General features: G+C 31.7%; 1 protein-coding gene across 2 annotated transcripts; it reads right to left on the reverse strand.

The window, feature by feature from the left end:
• Positions 1–324: 324 nt before the first annotated feature.
• LOC132752602 (nuclear protein AMMECR1-like) lies at positions 325–12,110 on the reverse strand. Of its 2 annotated transcripts, XR_009628836.1 has the most exons (6): positions 11,859–12,110; positions 8,832–8,942; positions 8,124–8,238; positions 7,317–7,407; positions 2,736–6,994; positions 325–2,697 (listed from the first exon to the last, which is right to left on the reverse strand). XR_009628836.1 is itself a non-coding variant. In XM_060742939.1 (5 exons), exons 1-5 carry the CDS (start codon positions 12,068–12,070, stop codon positions 6,828–6,830), a joined length of 696 nt encoding a protein of 231 aa, XP_060598922.1. In that variant the 5' UTR covers positions 12,071–12,110; the 3' UTR covers positions 325–6,827. The 2 variants fall into 2 exon arrangements, 1 of the variants encoding a protein (XP_060598922.1); XM_060742939.1 differs by having other exon boundaries at positions 325–6,994.
• Between the last annotated feature and the right edge of the window lie 1,433 nt (positions 12,111–13,543).

Raw genomic sequence — 13,543 nt, forward strand, 5'->3', positions numbered from 1 at the left:
AAGTTTCAGGGTTCACAGAGGAAACAAGCAGTTTCAGGAAGTAGTTTTAGGGTTTTCAGTGGAAACAAAAAGTTTCAGGGTTCTCAGTGGCAACAAGTAGTTTCAGGGTTCTCAGTGGCAACAAGTAGTTTCAGGGTTCTCAGTGGCAACAAGTAGTTTCAGGGTTCTCAGTGGCAACAAGTAGTTTCAGGGTTCTCAGTGGCAACAAGTAGTTTCAGGGTTCTCAGTGGCAACAAGTAGTTTCAGGGTTCTCAGTTCATAAACCACTAAAACATAAACATTGACAAAATTGACATGACGGAGAATATAATAAAATGTACTCTGTTTCAATTTGGATCATTTAATAGTATATATATATATTTATATTTTAAAACACCTCATACAATATGACATCTACAATTAGACAGTAAAATAAATGGACACAGACAGAATATGTATATATTCCTTAAAACACTACTTACTACTACATGTACTTTTCTAGTTTTACTATTTTCTACATTAAAATCTGAAAGAACAAGTTGTAATAAAATATTTCCTCAAAGAACATAGTACTGTTATACTGTACTCAACTGTTTATATTTGTCAGCACTGTCTCTTCAGTAAACACCTGTAATTGTTCACATTCAGATCATTCTTCTTGTAGACAATGAATAGCCTTTCATTGACTGTAAATATCCAGTACCAGGTATACCAAGCATATTTCAGAATAAGACTTGCCATTCAGACAATGTATACAGGTTATACAAATGCTGACACAAGTGAGGACTACAGTACCAGTATTCTTTAAATACTTAGACTAAAATCCATTTGTTTTTCCAAATAATTTAAAAAGTAAATTTCTTTTGGGCTTAGCTTAAACCAACTAAAAATGACCTTGAACAAGGGCTCACTATGCTATTAAAAATGAGCTTTCTTTTCATTCCAAAAAGCTAAAATGCCCATTGCATACAGGTTACAAATGTATTACCAATAATAAACTTTTTAAGAATTTCAAAAGTATAAAATAATAGAGCATTATCTAATGACTTAAAATTAAAACATTTTCTACTTTTTTATCAAAATAATATCTATCCGAAATTCTTTTTGAAAATTAATTTTCAGTAAGTCATTGACATGTGTTCCAATTATTTTTCTGCTACAGTTACACCAATTATACCACAAAAACATATACCCCACAAAGCAATGATCTAAACATTTATAAATGAAAACAAAGAAAAAAAATAACAAACCTGAGAAAAAATAGCATGCAAGATAATGGTAGTCTTCAGTACTTGAAATATTTTTGACTTTGAGAATTAAACAGCATTTTCAAAAATAATGTGAAAAAAAAGAAAGATTTGTTTTTATGAAAAAACAAAATGGTGAAAATGTTTCAGGCATTAAAAAAGGGGGTATGAACCACTGTGGAGATTTCTATAAGAGGGTGGATGGGGGGGTTAAATGGTGGGAAGAAAGTAAAAGGCACAATGTCAGATTTTACTGCAATTGTAGTAAATAATGACAAACTGATGGTTGTTAAATGACAACTCAACTATTTCATTCTAATTTATCTTGAAATAAAACAAAAAATAATATAGGAGGAAAAATTCCTTTTTTTCAGATAAAATTTAATTACATGTACAATATTTCCAACTTTTTCCAAAATTGCATCAAATTTCTAATAGATTCAATCATTTTATACACTTCTAATAGATTTAATCATTTTATGCACAGACAGATAATTAATTACTTGAAGGTAGTATCATACAATATTCATTGTTGTACTAGTATATAACCCTTATCCTGCTGAAATTAAATAATAGACTAGCCCTGCTTTGAACATGGAACAGTCCATTTGTAGTTGAAGGTATTTTCAATATGAAAATACAAAACTTGAACTACCAACATAATAAAGTCAGAGTCAGTGTGACTCTATACTGGTGACAAAGCCTAATAACTTATAGTGTCAACAGGTTACAAGTAATATTTCAATAACAAGACTATTCTTAGTGCTTGATAGTAAAACAAGAGCCATGATAATTAAAAATTTTCCAAGTTAAAAGGGGCCATTATTTTGTCAGAATCTTTGTTAGAGTTATGGGCCTTAGTCAGTGGCCTCCTGTTATGCTCTCATATAAGTGTGTGAAGTTTCACCCCTTTACTATAGTACTTTTAAAGATACTAACTTACACACAAGAACCAATTTGTGATGCCCACGCCAGGGTGAGTACAATAGTCTTTGAATAGCCAAGCTATAAACAGTAAAACAAAATGCTGTTAAAAGGATGACATTTTAATCAGTTTAACTGGCCAAATCACTCATGAAAAATTAAAATGTATTTAATTTGTAATTGAAGAGGTGATATGAAAATTACATTTGGTCCTCCTAAATGTATTCAGCACCTGCCTAATGATGTGACTAAAGGATTTCTAAGATGGTGATACATTTTTTCTTCAAAACAACATAGCATAAAAAAGAGTGAAACAAATGAAAATGCTTTTTGGATAAATCCATTATGATGTTTATATGATTTTAAGAATTTATTTAAAATGTGCATACTATTCTTTATGATAACCTATCAAATATTAACAACCTGGCATGATTCTTGGTGTATTTTTACCTATAGTAAGTGGTGCTGTGATTCAACCATGTTTTGTTAAAGATTTAGTGGTGCCCTACCAAGACCATGTTTTGATAAAGATTTAGTGGTGCCCTACCTTATCCATGTTTTGATGAAGATTTAGTGGTGCCCTACCTTATTCATGTTATGTTAAAAGTTGTTGCTTAAGCCTCAATAATATTGTGTCAATTTTAATGGTGCCCTACCTCTAGTATGTTAAAAGTTTTAGTGGTACCCTACCAAGCCATATGTTGTCAACATTTAAGCGACGCTTTACCTTAACAATTTTACTTTACCTTAACAATTTTACGTCAAAATTACATTATTGTTTTGCTGATTGTCAAATACTTAATACTCAAAATAGGAAATGAACAAGAAATTTTTGTCCTAGTGTTATTCTGTTGTATAACAATTTTAATTTTAAAAGCAGTCAGACATCTTTATTGTAATTATTACAAACAAATTATGCGTCTTTTTTCCTAGAATTTTAATAAATTTTGCTGTTAATTATTCTGTAAAACTTCACTCACTTTCTGATTTTCTTATATACTTGACAATCATGTTTGAAACTGTTTTCAAAATTGACTCAAGCTGTATGACTTGTAAGTAAGCAATTCCAAATACCTCAACTAAAACTTTTGCTACTACTTGCTTGTAATGTAATAGGATGATACAGATATACAAGAAAACAGCATCTTAATTGGAACATGGTGCAAAAAATGCTGACAAATGTATTCTACAGATTTTAGATAGGCCAAACATTTTCTGTAAATGTACAAGTGAGAGATGGTTAAATACAATCTAGTTCTCTCAACAAGAAGTAATCAATTCAACTACATTACTAACAAGCAGTTAAATATAACAGTTTCATGGTAGGGTTAAAATGAATTATAAAAGCTTGATTCCTGTCAGGAAACATTTTTGTCAGGAAACTAAGATTTAACATTGCTGCAAAAGTGATTCCTGTACTTACTGAATTTTAATCACCTTTCAATTGTATGTTTTAGTGTATATGATTGTTTTTAATACATCTCACCAAGAGGTTATCAATTCAACTTCATTATTAACAAGCAGATAAATATAACAGTTTCATGGTTACTTCATTACTAACAAGCAGATAAATATAACAGTTTCATGGTTATATGTGTGTTTATACATTTACTACCCAAATCTGTCATGTTAAAGCCATGTGTAAGTTGTAAAATCTACAAAAATACAGAATGATCGAACCATGCTAGGTTGTTATGAGTTTAGAAAAGTTGACTTCTCAGGAACATGATGGTAAATTTCATACACACTTCATCACTAATGCAATGCTAATTTTATATATAACTGGTACATGTATAAATATGGAAAGCATGTTCAAACAATATCGCATTCAAAGTAAAAAGTCACCTCTACAGCATGCCCTTTATACATACACAATGGCTCTAAAAAAGTGAAAATTTCAATACATTTACACAAAAGACTGATCCTATATATCAATATAAAAGTTAGTAATAAAACCCTAAAAACTTGATGCTGACTAATTTTAACAGTACAGTCCCTAAATAGGCAGTAACAGAACAGTTATACTTCTTCATAAAATGGGATGCGGTAAGATTCAACCGGATTTACAAAAAATTCATGTATATATCAAGTGCACCCAGTCACCATTTGATTCTAAACACTACAAAATGTTAATCAAGCGTACCCTTCAAAATATCATATTCAAAAATAGTATCATAATATAAATCAAGCATGATGCTATAAGAAATATCCATTTTACTACAGACACTCTGAAAATTAATCAAACGTACCCTTGAAATTAATAATCAATATTTAACATAACATGTATTAGATGATGAAGTTATGAAGCAATTTAATTTCAGGTGGTTTTGATGATATATATAAGTGAGGTATATACAGATGAAATTAAACTTATTTCTTTAATTGTGTTCTGTAGGAAACAACTTTTCTTACGAGTTGAACTTTGAAAGTGACCAATCATCCAAATCATTAACTAATAGATGATTAGATTACTGTAAAGGCAATAAAAAGCATGAATGGGGATATACAAATTTTCTTTTATTTCATATCATAATGAATAATAACATTGATTCTAATTTGTTAATTTACCGACTCAATTCCAATGTATCAAATTCAATTAAATGATTTAAAAGATGGTTTTGATTGACAACTAAAATGAAATGCCACAAGAAAGAAAAAATTGCATGAACTTGGAATGAACGTAAATGAGCCGCGTCACGACAAAACCAACATAATGGGTTTGTGACCAGCATGAATCCAGACCAGCCTGCACATCCGCACAGTCTGATCAGGATCCATGCTGTTCGCTTACCAACTCTATTACAAGTAGAGAAACTGATAGCGGATGCGCAGGCTGGTCTTGATCCATGCTGGTCACAAACCCATTATGTTGGTTTTGTCATGACACAGCTCAAAATGAGTGTCAACTTGGGGTAAAATAGAACAGCAGTAAAAGTAAATGAAAATACTGTTAGAGTATAAACTTTAATGGAAAATGATTGGATTATACACATCTAATGTAACACATCTATATATCTACAAACACTTAGTAATAATAATAATTCTAACAGTAAACATATTATATTTCTTGAACAAAAAAAGGGTAAAATTTGATTTACACTTTGATGACCCACCACAATAATATCATAACTAGATCTTTAAGTTTTCTTATTAATGACCAAGTTGCATCATTATTTATTTTATTTTTTTATTCTTTTTTTATATTTCATTTTTTTTACTCCTTTTGCCAATAGAGTCACATCAATAAAGTATGCAAAAAAAAATATAATTAAAAGTAAGGCAGTGTCTATTCTAGGAGGGGGGATTCACTCATATTTTTGAGAATTCCCCCCTATTTTTTCAGAGGCAGGGGGGAAATTTTACATAGAGAAAGAGGGAAAAAGATCATTAAATGTAATAAATTCTCCTTTTTCAATAAAAATCCCCCCGTTTTTTTCGAATCCTAGAATAGACATTGGTAAGGACATCAGTCACCAAACATTGTGATTGTCTGATATAAAGTTGTGTTCAAAATCGCCCAATCAGAAGATTCTATCATTGACTGGTACACAATTTCAAATTTTATTGACATGCAAACTGCATAGTTTACCAAAACCAGCCTATCATCACATGGAAGAACCTTATGTGAAAAATAGAACTGGTTAATACACATTTTCTATATCCAGTACTTTATATTTTTTTTTATAAGTTAAAAAACAAACCACAGTTAAGTCTAGACTGTGTAACTTTTGTTAAGTTGGAATAATCATGTTAATTCTGTGCCTCAGCCACTTTCCAAGTTTAAAGTCGATTTCATCAGGTCAGATCTATTTATAGCAATTAAAAGTATAAAAACTGTCCACAAAAAAACACGAAAATAAAAACCTAAAAAAATTTTCAAAACATAAAGATTTGGTCAGAAATTTAAAATATTGGAATATAAATGAAGACTAGTCCTGTAGATTTCTAAACCAATTCAATTATCAATAGAAAAAATTTATTAAACTGTAGTTTAGAAATTTCAAAAATGACATTTTCAATAAATTCTTTACGACACAGTTTCAGACTAGATCTAAATACAGTACCACAGTTTTCATATAAACACATATTACCAACAGATGCTGCAATTTTTCCTAAACTCTAGAACATCTTATGAACAGAATTTTACTACGCAGATTATTGTTTTCATTTACTCATTAAAACAAATATCACTAAAATCATCAATTTAACTTTATGATGGACTAAGCTAAATAAGTTAAAAAAGAAAGAAAAAAAAACAGACAGCTTTTTTAGCTCATCTTTTAAAAAATAACAAATTTAATAACATAACTAGGAAAGTAAAACATCGGATGGACTAGTTAAAACCGATAATAATTTTATAACAATTTGTTATCAATTTCTTAAACAAAGAAAAATTCACAGCTATTAAATGCATAACTCTTCTAGCGATAAAAACATTAAAATTTACTTAAACAGGTTGGCTAAGGTTTATATAAAACTTAGATCTCCAAACAAATTGAAACTAAACATTCAATAACTATAAAAATTACTGTCATCCCATGCATCATGTGACCATTCTATATGACGTAAAATGAATTTATTCTATTTATAGTAACAGATGATCATGTGATATCCCATGTGCTCATCATATGATCTTGCATGAAGACTGCCTTGGTCAGGGACTGTACGCATCTATCGTCATGCGTGTGAATTCTGTTTGTGACATATATAATCGCTATAGCTACATGTAATTTTTTCACTACGGTAACGAGTTAGACGTATACTACGTCTAATATCGTTACTTAAGGGTCCTTTATAGCCCCCTTTCCTGAGTAAAGAGTCAATGGTTTGAACGCGGTCCCATCCTGAAACAAAGAAACAGAGCATAACTTGCCGTGGGTCATTATAAGATATATACTAATTACAAAACTTATATGAAATCAAGTTTAACTGTTTTATTTCTAATCACCGATGTTGATCAATCAGAGCAATATATGGAAGACATGATCATCCATCGAACTGCCGACAACAAAATTCATTTCCAAGCAAACCCAATTCTAGTACGGTTTAATTTAATAGCAAAAAACGGAATTTTAGCAAAGAAGGTTATGTAACAATTCAAACGGAGTGATAAGTACATGTATCATATCAGTACACATATTTTCATTCCTTTATATTTCAGTATACCTTGTTCAACTGCCACCTCGGGTAGATATGTGGCAGTTTTCTTGTGACCTTTCTCATTTATAAACTCTATCCGAACTCCATTTGTTCCGACCTGTAATGAAACCCAACAATCTGTACCAATCTGATTAACCCATAACCTGCTGGTCTTCTAAAGTGAACTCGTCCGACATCATTTGAGATGAATTTTCAGATCTGGTCGGTCAACAGTACAGAGCCTGGCCAGTAATGCACAGGACAATGGCTAAATACTCTTGGTTCCAGCAGGTTAAAGGTTGAATTTGTGTTCAACATCATGATAATGATGTATGTAAACAGAGACATTACACCACATGGTGACACCTGATATCCCTTACATGAAAGCGAATAAATAACAGTCAGTTATAATAAAAATCTTTAACAAAAAAAAAAATTCTCCTAACTAAATAACAGGCACAAGTCAAAAACATTTGATGCTCAAGTTATTTTATCAAGCTTTTATTTTGTCTTGTATAAGAATATATTCCCATAGGAAAAAAACTTGAATTTAACAAGAAGCTTAGTCATATGATAAATCAAGGATTTAGTAAACCATGCACAGACTTTAATCTTTCGTCAAGAATACATGTACTTTATTACTAGTATTTGGATGTACATAACCATACTCAAAGGATAAGAGACTGATGTTTCAATGTTACAAAGTTATCTTAACTTGCTTTTTTCATGTTATAAGTTCAGTGAGTTAAAGAAACATGTATTTGAATGAATCCTCAAAGAGTAATTCCTACATGTGTAATTTTAGAACAAAGAATAACAGATTGATGTGTATACCTCCCAATCTAAATAATCTCTGGCGTCTTCAAAATGAGTTAGGATGGAGACTGAACAATGAAGACGAGGAAACTCTTCCTTTGTGATTGGACTAAAGCGGCTGTCACGCATTGCACTGAAAAACACAAAACACATGCATGTCATACAATATATTCACACCTTATTGACAGTAGAAAATATTTATGTAAATAAAATTTTAATGTACCAAAAAAGAGGAAACAAAGACTGATAGCTAGTTGTTTCTTTCTAGTTTGTATGCCTTTTTTTTATTTTATTCTTCATATACATCACCTGTTATGAACATGCCCATCACAGCAGCTAAATTTATGCCTTGATACCTTTAAATGACAATTCCTTGGCCACTTGAAAGTAGTTATTGATACATTGTATTACAACATTTCATAATATACAGTGGAACCTTATAAAACTAATAGATAGTATTTTAGTGATGTTAGTGTCAGACTATGAGATCTTCATTAATATTTTCAAGACATATTTCACATAATTATAGAATTATCTTAATTGTCAATAAAGGCCAGCATAAAGGTCTGTTTACTCACAACAAGGTCTCTCAAAACAGGTCATACTTCTTATCAAAATCTCGATGTTCAGAGGTACATGGTGTGTAATCTTTCACTTAAGAAAAAAGAAGAATTATTAATAATTTAATGCAATGTAGTAGTCATCTAGATACAAAATATTTCTCACCTTGTGACAGCATATTCCCTGAGACCACATTGCAAGTTTGTTGCTGAAAATGTACCTATACAGCCTCGCAAACGTTTGTCTTTACCTAATTTCCATGTCACAAATAGTGGACTGAAAATAACCAAAAATTACAGATTTTTATTTAAGAAAGGCATTATGTGTGATTAAATTATGATTACACATCATATTCTTTTAACTTTTTAATTTGCATACAAAATGTATAAAAAATTTCTTTTATTAACAGTTCCCTGACAATGCACCTGCTAGTCATAATCAGAATTGATTGTTAAGCAGTATAATGTTGATGTAGAGATCTACCTCTATATCACCATATTAACACATCTTACATGACATGTACCCAGGAATGTATTTAGGGTCACCTTATGTACCTAATTAACTCCAAATAATCCCTGTGTACCTAAGAAACAAGAGGGCCATGATGGCCCTGAAGTCGCTCACCTGTATATAGGCCCCCAGAGCGGGGCCAGTTTAAACCCCAGGGCTTTTTCTTGAACAAACTTGGTAGACACCCATTAGAAGATGTTTTATGCTAAACATCTAAGGTCTAGCTCATTGAGTTTTTTAAAAACGAGATGACCCATGTTCGAACTCATCCAAACAATTGACTAAACAAGCATCTTGAAAAGGTTTCTTAATAATTGGGTCAAAAATGTGACCACTAGAGTGTTCACAAGGTTTTTCTATTTATAGCTCCTGTGACCTAGTTTTTCATCAGAGATAAACCATGTGCAAACTCATCAAAGCAGTTATCTAAACAAGCATCCTGACAAAGTTTGATCATGATTAGGTAAAAAATGTGACCACTTCTAGAGTGTTCAAAAGTTTTTTCTATTTTTAGCTCCTGTGACCTAGTTTTTCATCAGAGATGACCAATATTCAAACTCATCTGAGCAACTGACTGGACAAGCATCCACACTAAGTTTGATGATGATTGGGTAAAAAATGTGACCACTAGAGTGTTCACAAAGTTTTTCTATTTATAGCTCCTGTGACCTAGTTTTTCATCAGAGATGACCCATGTTCGAACTCATCCAAGCAATTAACTAGACAAGCATTCTGACCAAGTTTGATGATGATTGCTTCAAAAATGTGACCACTAGTGTTTCACAAGGTTTTTCTATTTATAGCTCCTGTGACCTAGATTTTCATCGGAGATGACCCATGTTCGAACTCATCCAAGCAATTGACTAAACAAACATCCTGACAAAGTTTGATGATGATTGAGTCACTCATTGAGTCATTAGGTGTGTTCACAAGCAATTGTCGACGGACATTCACCAATCCTAATAGCTCAACCTGAGCAAAAAACTAAAAAGTAACATTGGGATTCAAATTATTTTTGTAGGTAATTACTGGGTCAAAGGTGAATGCCCTTTTTTCTTCTTTTAAGGAAATGTAATAAATATTTTAGTACTTTGTTTTTTTCTGTTATGTACATTTGAACCATACAATATTTTCTATAAAGTCTTCAATTAATGATAAAACTCTAATATTTTCTTAAACATTCTTTATATATGAACACCATGAAATGAACAAAATAGTTACAGTTTAACTATTATATGTGTACCTATTCACATATGCAACTTTGTGCCCAACCCAATAATGCATATTTCAAAGAACTTTTAATCTAAATTATAGCATAAAATCGGCTATTTTTCCCTCTTTTGCCCATGTTATAACGGGACCAAAACCATGTGTTAACATAGTCACGCGCTCTTGTTATAGCCCGGTTTCACCTATGCGCAATACATACAGGGCCCAGTAAACAAACAAACAAAAAATGACGATTTGGCCTGTTTGCCGAAGAGTCATGCGTTCTTGTTATATTGAAATTTATTGATTCGAGGGCCTCAGTCGCATATTCCAGTAACTATGCCGGAAAAAACGGCGTATAGACATCGGTGCTAATCTTGGTTGTCGCCCTTTCTAAGAAACGGACAGTTGTCAATGTAAACAAATACAGTAGAATCTACCTGTCATTCAGTTTAACGCTCCGATTAACTTACAAAACTAGATAACACAAAATTAATATGAGAAAATGTTTTTTATTTATGTTAATGTTGATAAATGCTCTTTATATTTCTTTGAGAGAATGCTTAGTGCCTTGATTTTTTTATAAACTTGTTTGCTTGAAAAAAAAAACCGATTCTGATGTCACTGATCGTTTTTCTATCGTCAATCTGAAATCACTCTAAGAATTTCTGAGGGTCATGTTTTGTCTTGGGTAGAGTAATGTAACGTTTAATTTTTCTTGAGATAATAAATCTCCAAAGGCCAAGCTTTGTTAAATCAATTAAAATTCAAAATTTCGTTCGGTTCCGAGAATTTTCCAAGTTGTTGGCCCCGGAAAAAATGAAACGCATACGTAAAACATAGAATTGGATAAATACCGTCCAAGCACAAGAATTTAATGTAATTGTGTTTTGTATAAACTATACATCACGAATCTGTTTGAAAATTTTATGCTATAATAGCGTCAACGCACGTTTATTTCGTGTTATAAAGTCTGCAGAGTCCCTCGGAACTGTTGGAGCCCTCGCCCTACCGGGCTCGGGCACCAACCGTTCCTCGGGACTCTGCAGACGTTATAACACGGAAAAACGTGCGTTAACCCTATAGTGCAAGTCATTAAAACTCATTTTCTGTTATTTTAAATAAAATCAACTTAGATTTAAACTGATAAAAATTATATCTTCTAATCTAAAAGTAGTTTATATGCTGTAAATGTGTGAATTTGTATTATCATTATAATTAGTCATACTTTTCTTTGTTACCATCACAAAGAGGTCAATTTACTACACCCCTTTTCATTAAAATAGAATGATCCTTGTACATGTATGGAAGAAAAAAAAAGAATTCGTTTTCTTCGGAATAGATTACTACAAATTAAAAAAGTCTTTAGTATTTTAAAAATAATGTTAGAAAATATTTTACAAAATAAAACATAAAATAATAATTTCAGAACGAGGATACGTATTGTTTGTAAACATGGACGAGTCCACTTACTAAGATTCGTTAGTGAAAGACGGGGTTCTCGGTGGTTCGTAACTGTGTAAATGGCTGTGTAGAACGTCAAAACAATAGAAACACATTTGAGCACAAGCAACAGTGTATCCATTTTTCATTCCATTCATGTAACTGGAAGTTCCATTACAGGAAACTGAAGGCATCGAATTATTTAATTTCTGTTTCTTTACTCCACAACAGCTCGCAGCCATTGTGAATTATCTTCTCAACAGCTGTGACTGGTTATACTAATATGGGTCGTGCAGATGGCGAATTAAAGTAAAATATTTCGAACCAGTCCGAATTTTTCACTGAATAGGCATTAAAACGCTAAAATAACGTCTAAGTTTTTATAGGTTGTAAATAACTAAATGTTATTACTTTCGATATGAATATATTAGATTGTATGTGGGTCAATAAAGATTGATGGTAAAAATGCATTTACGTTACTACATAAATCAATCTAAAACATCTTTTCTATTCTCCTTTGTAATGGTTAAAAGTGTGCCATGAGTCAAAACTTTCTTTTTCAAATCATTGATTAATTTTTTAACTTAAAGCAGCAAGTGACTTACTATATAGTGACTTGCATACTGGGGAGGGGGCTTATAGGACTGGCCCCAGAATGACCTAGATTTTTGAATAATTTCTTTTCAAAAGGACATATGCATGTAGATTAAAATATATTACCTAAGATATAAATTTAGGTCACTAAATCCTTATTATTGGTGCCTAGACTCTTGCTGAGCTTCCTGTCATAAATCTTTGTCACCAAAACATTGCATGCATTAAGGCAATTTGCTGTACAATTTAATTCGTTAAATTGCAACAGGAAATCGATTTTGTTGATCAACACATTCCGGCACATCACCGAAACCCAATTTTCTGAGAGGAGACTAACCTGATGTGTTTTTTTTTTGTGTGACAATATATATAGATAAAACAATACGTTAATTAAGTAGCGTCAGGTGGAATAATTCAAACAGGGTTTGAAGTTCTATATAGAAATTGCTATCTATTTTAAATGGTTTATGCGTTTTTTGTTGTAACTTGTTATAAAATGTAAGTCATGAATATAGACTGGTAAAAATAAATGATGCCTCAGAATCATTAAAAACAGCAAAATTACATGAAAAATGTACACCCGGTTTGAGTGAGTGTGTACGTACTACATGGGGATAATGAAAAAGTGCAACATCCTGACGACCCCCAGCACCGGCTTGAGCGGTATTCAATTCTCACCACTTAAAAGTGTCGGACTCAATGACCTTGAAGAACCAGAAAATATAACAACACTGAAGCATGTTGTGATGTATAAATATCTGGTAAAAAGTGATCCCTCGGAAGCATAATCAGCAAAAGTTACTGCTCTAGTTCAGAGCCTGTTTCACGCAAAACAGTGATAGTTGTATATTATACGAACGAAATATATTTGAACTGATTATATACTATGCTTTTTGAAGCATCCTGTTGTTCGCTCCACAAATATTTTTTTTAGTATTAAATTAGTTGAGGTGAAAACGTCGTTTAGGCAAACTATGATTATCCAATTGATTTATATTTAACTAAAATCACGCTATAGAGCACAATTTTCAATACAGATGTGACTCAAGTGATTTGTAATTCTCCGGATATCGGCAATATGTTTCTTAATTGAATAATGCATAATGCACAAATACTCGTGA

Source organism: Ruditapes philippinarum, unplaced genomic scaffold (assembly GCF_026571515.1).
Source record: "Ruditapes philippinarum isolate M1 unplaced genomic scaffold, ASM2657151v2 ctg3292_1_1_1_1, whole genome shotgun sequence".
Classification (NCBI taxonomy): domain Eukaryota; kingdom Metazoa; phylum Mollusca; class Bivalvia; order Venerida; family Veneridae; genus Ruditapes; species Ruditapes philippinarum.

Bases quoted from the DNA above. Each gene is read 5' to 3' on its own strand.
- LOC132752602 (XM_060742939.1), bottom strand. From the start codon at position 12,070: ATGGCTGCGAGCTGTTGTGGAGTAAAGAAACAGAAATTAAATAATTCG. The intron at 8,239-8,831 runs GTGAGAAATATT...TGTGTTTTTCAG, and splicing joins AGGGAATATGCTGTCACAAG to TGCAATGCGTGACAGCCGCT. The intron at 7,408-8,123 runs GTATACACATCA...GTTTCATTACAG, and splicing joins GAGATTATTTAGATTGGGAG to GTCGGAACAAATGGAGTTCG.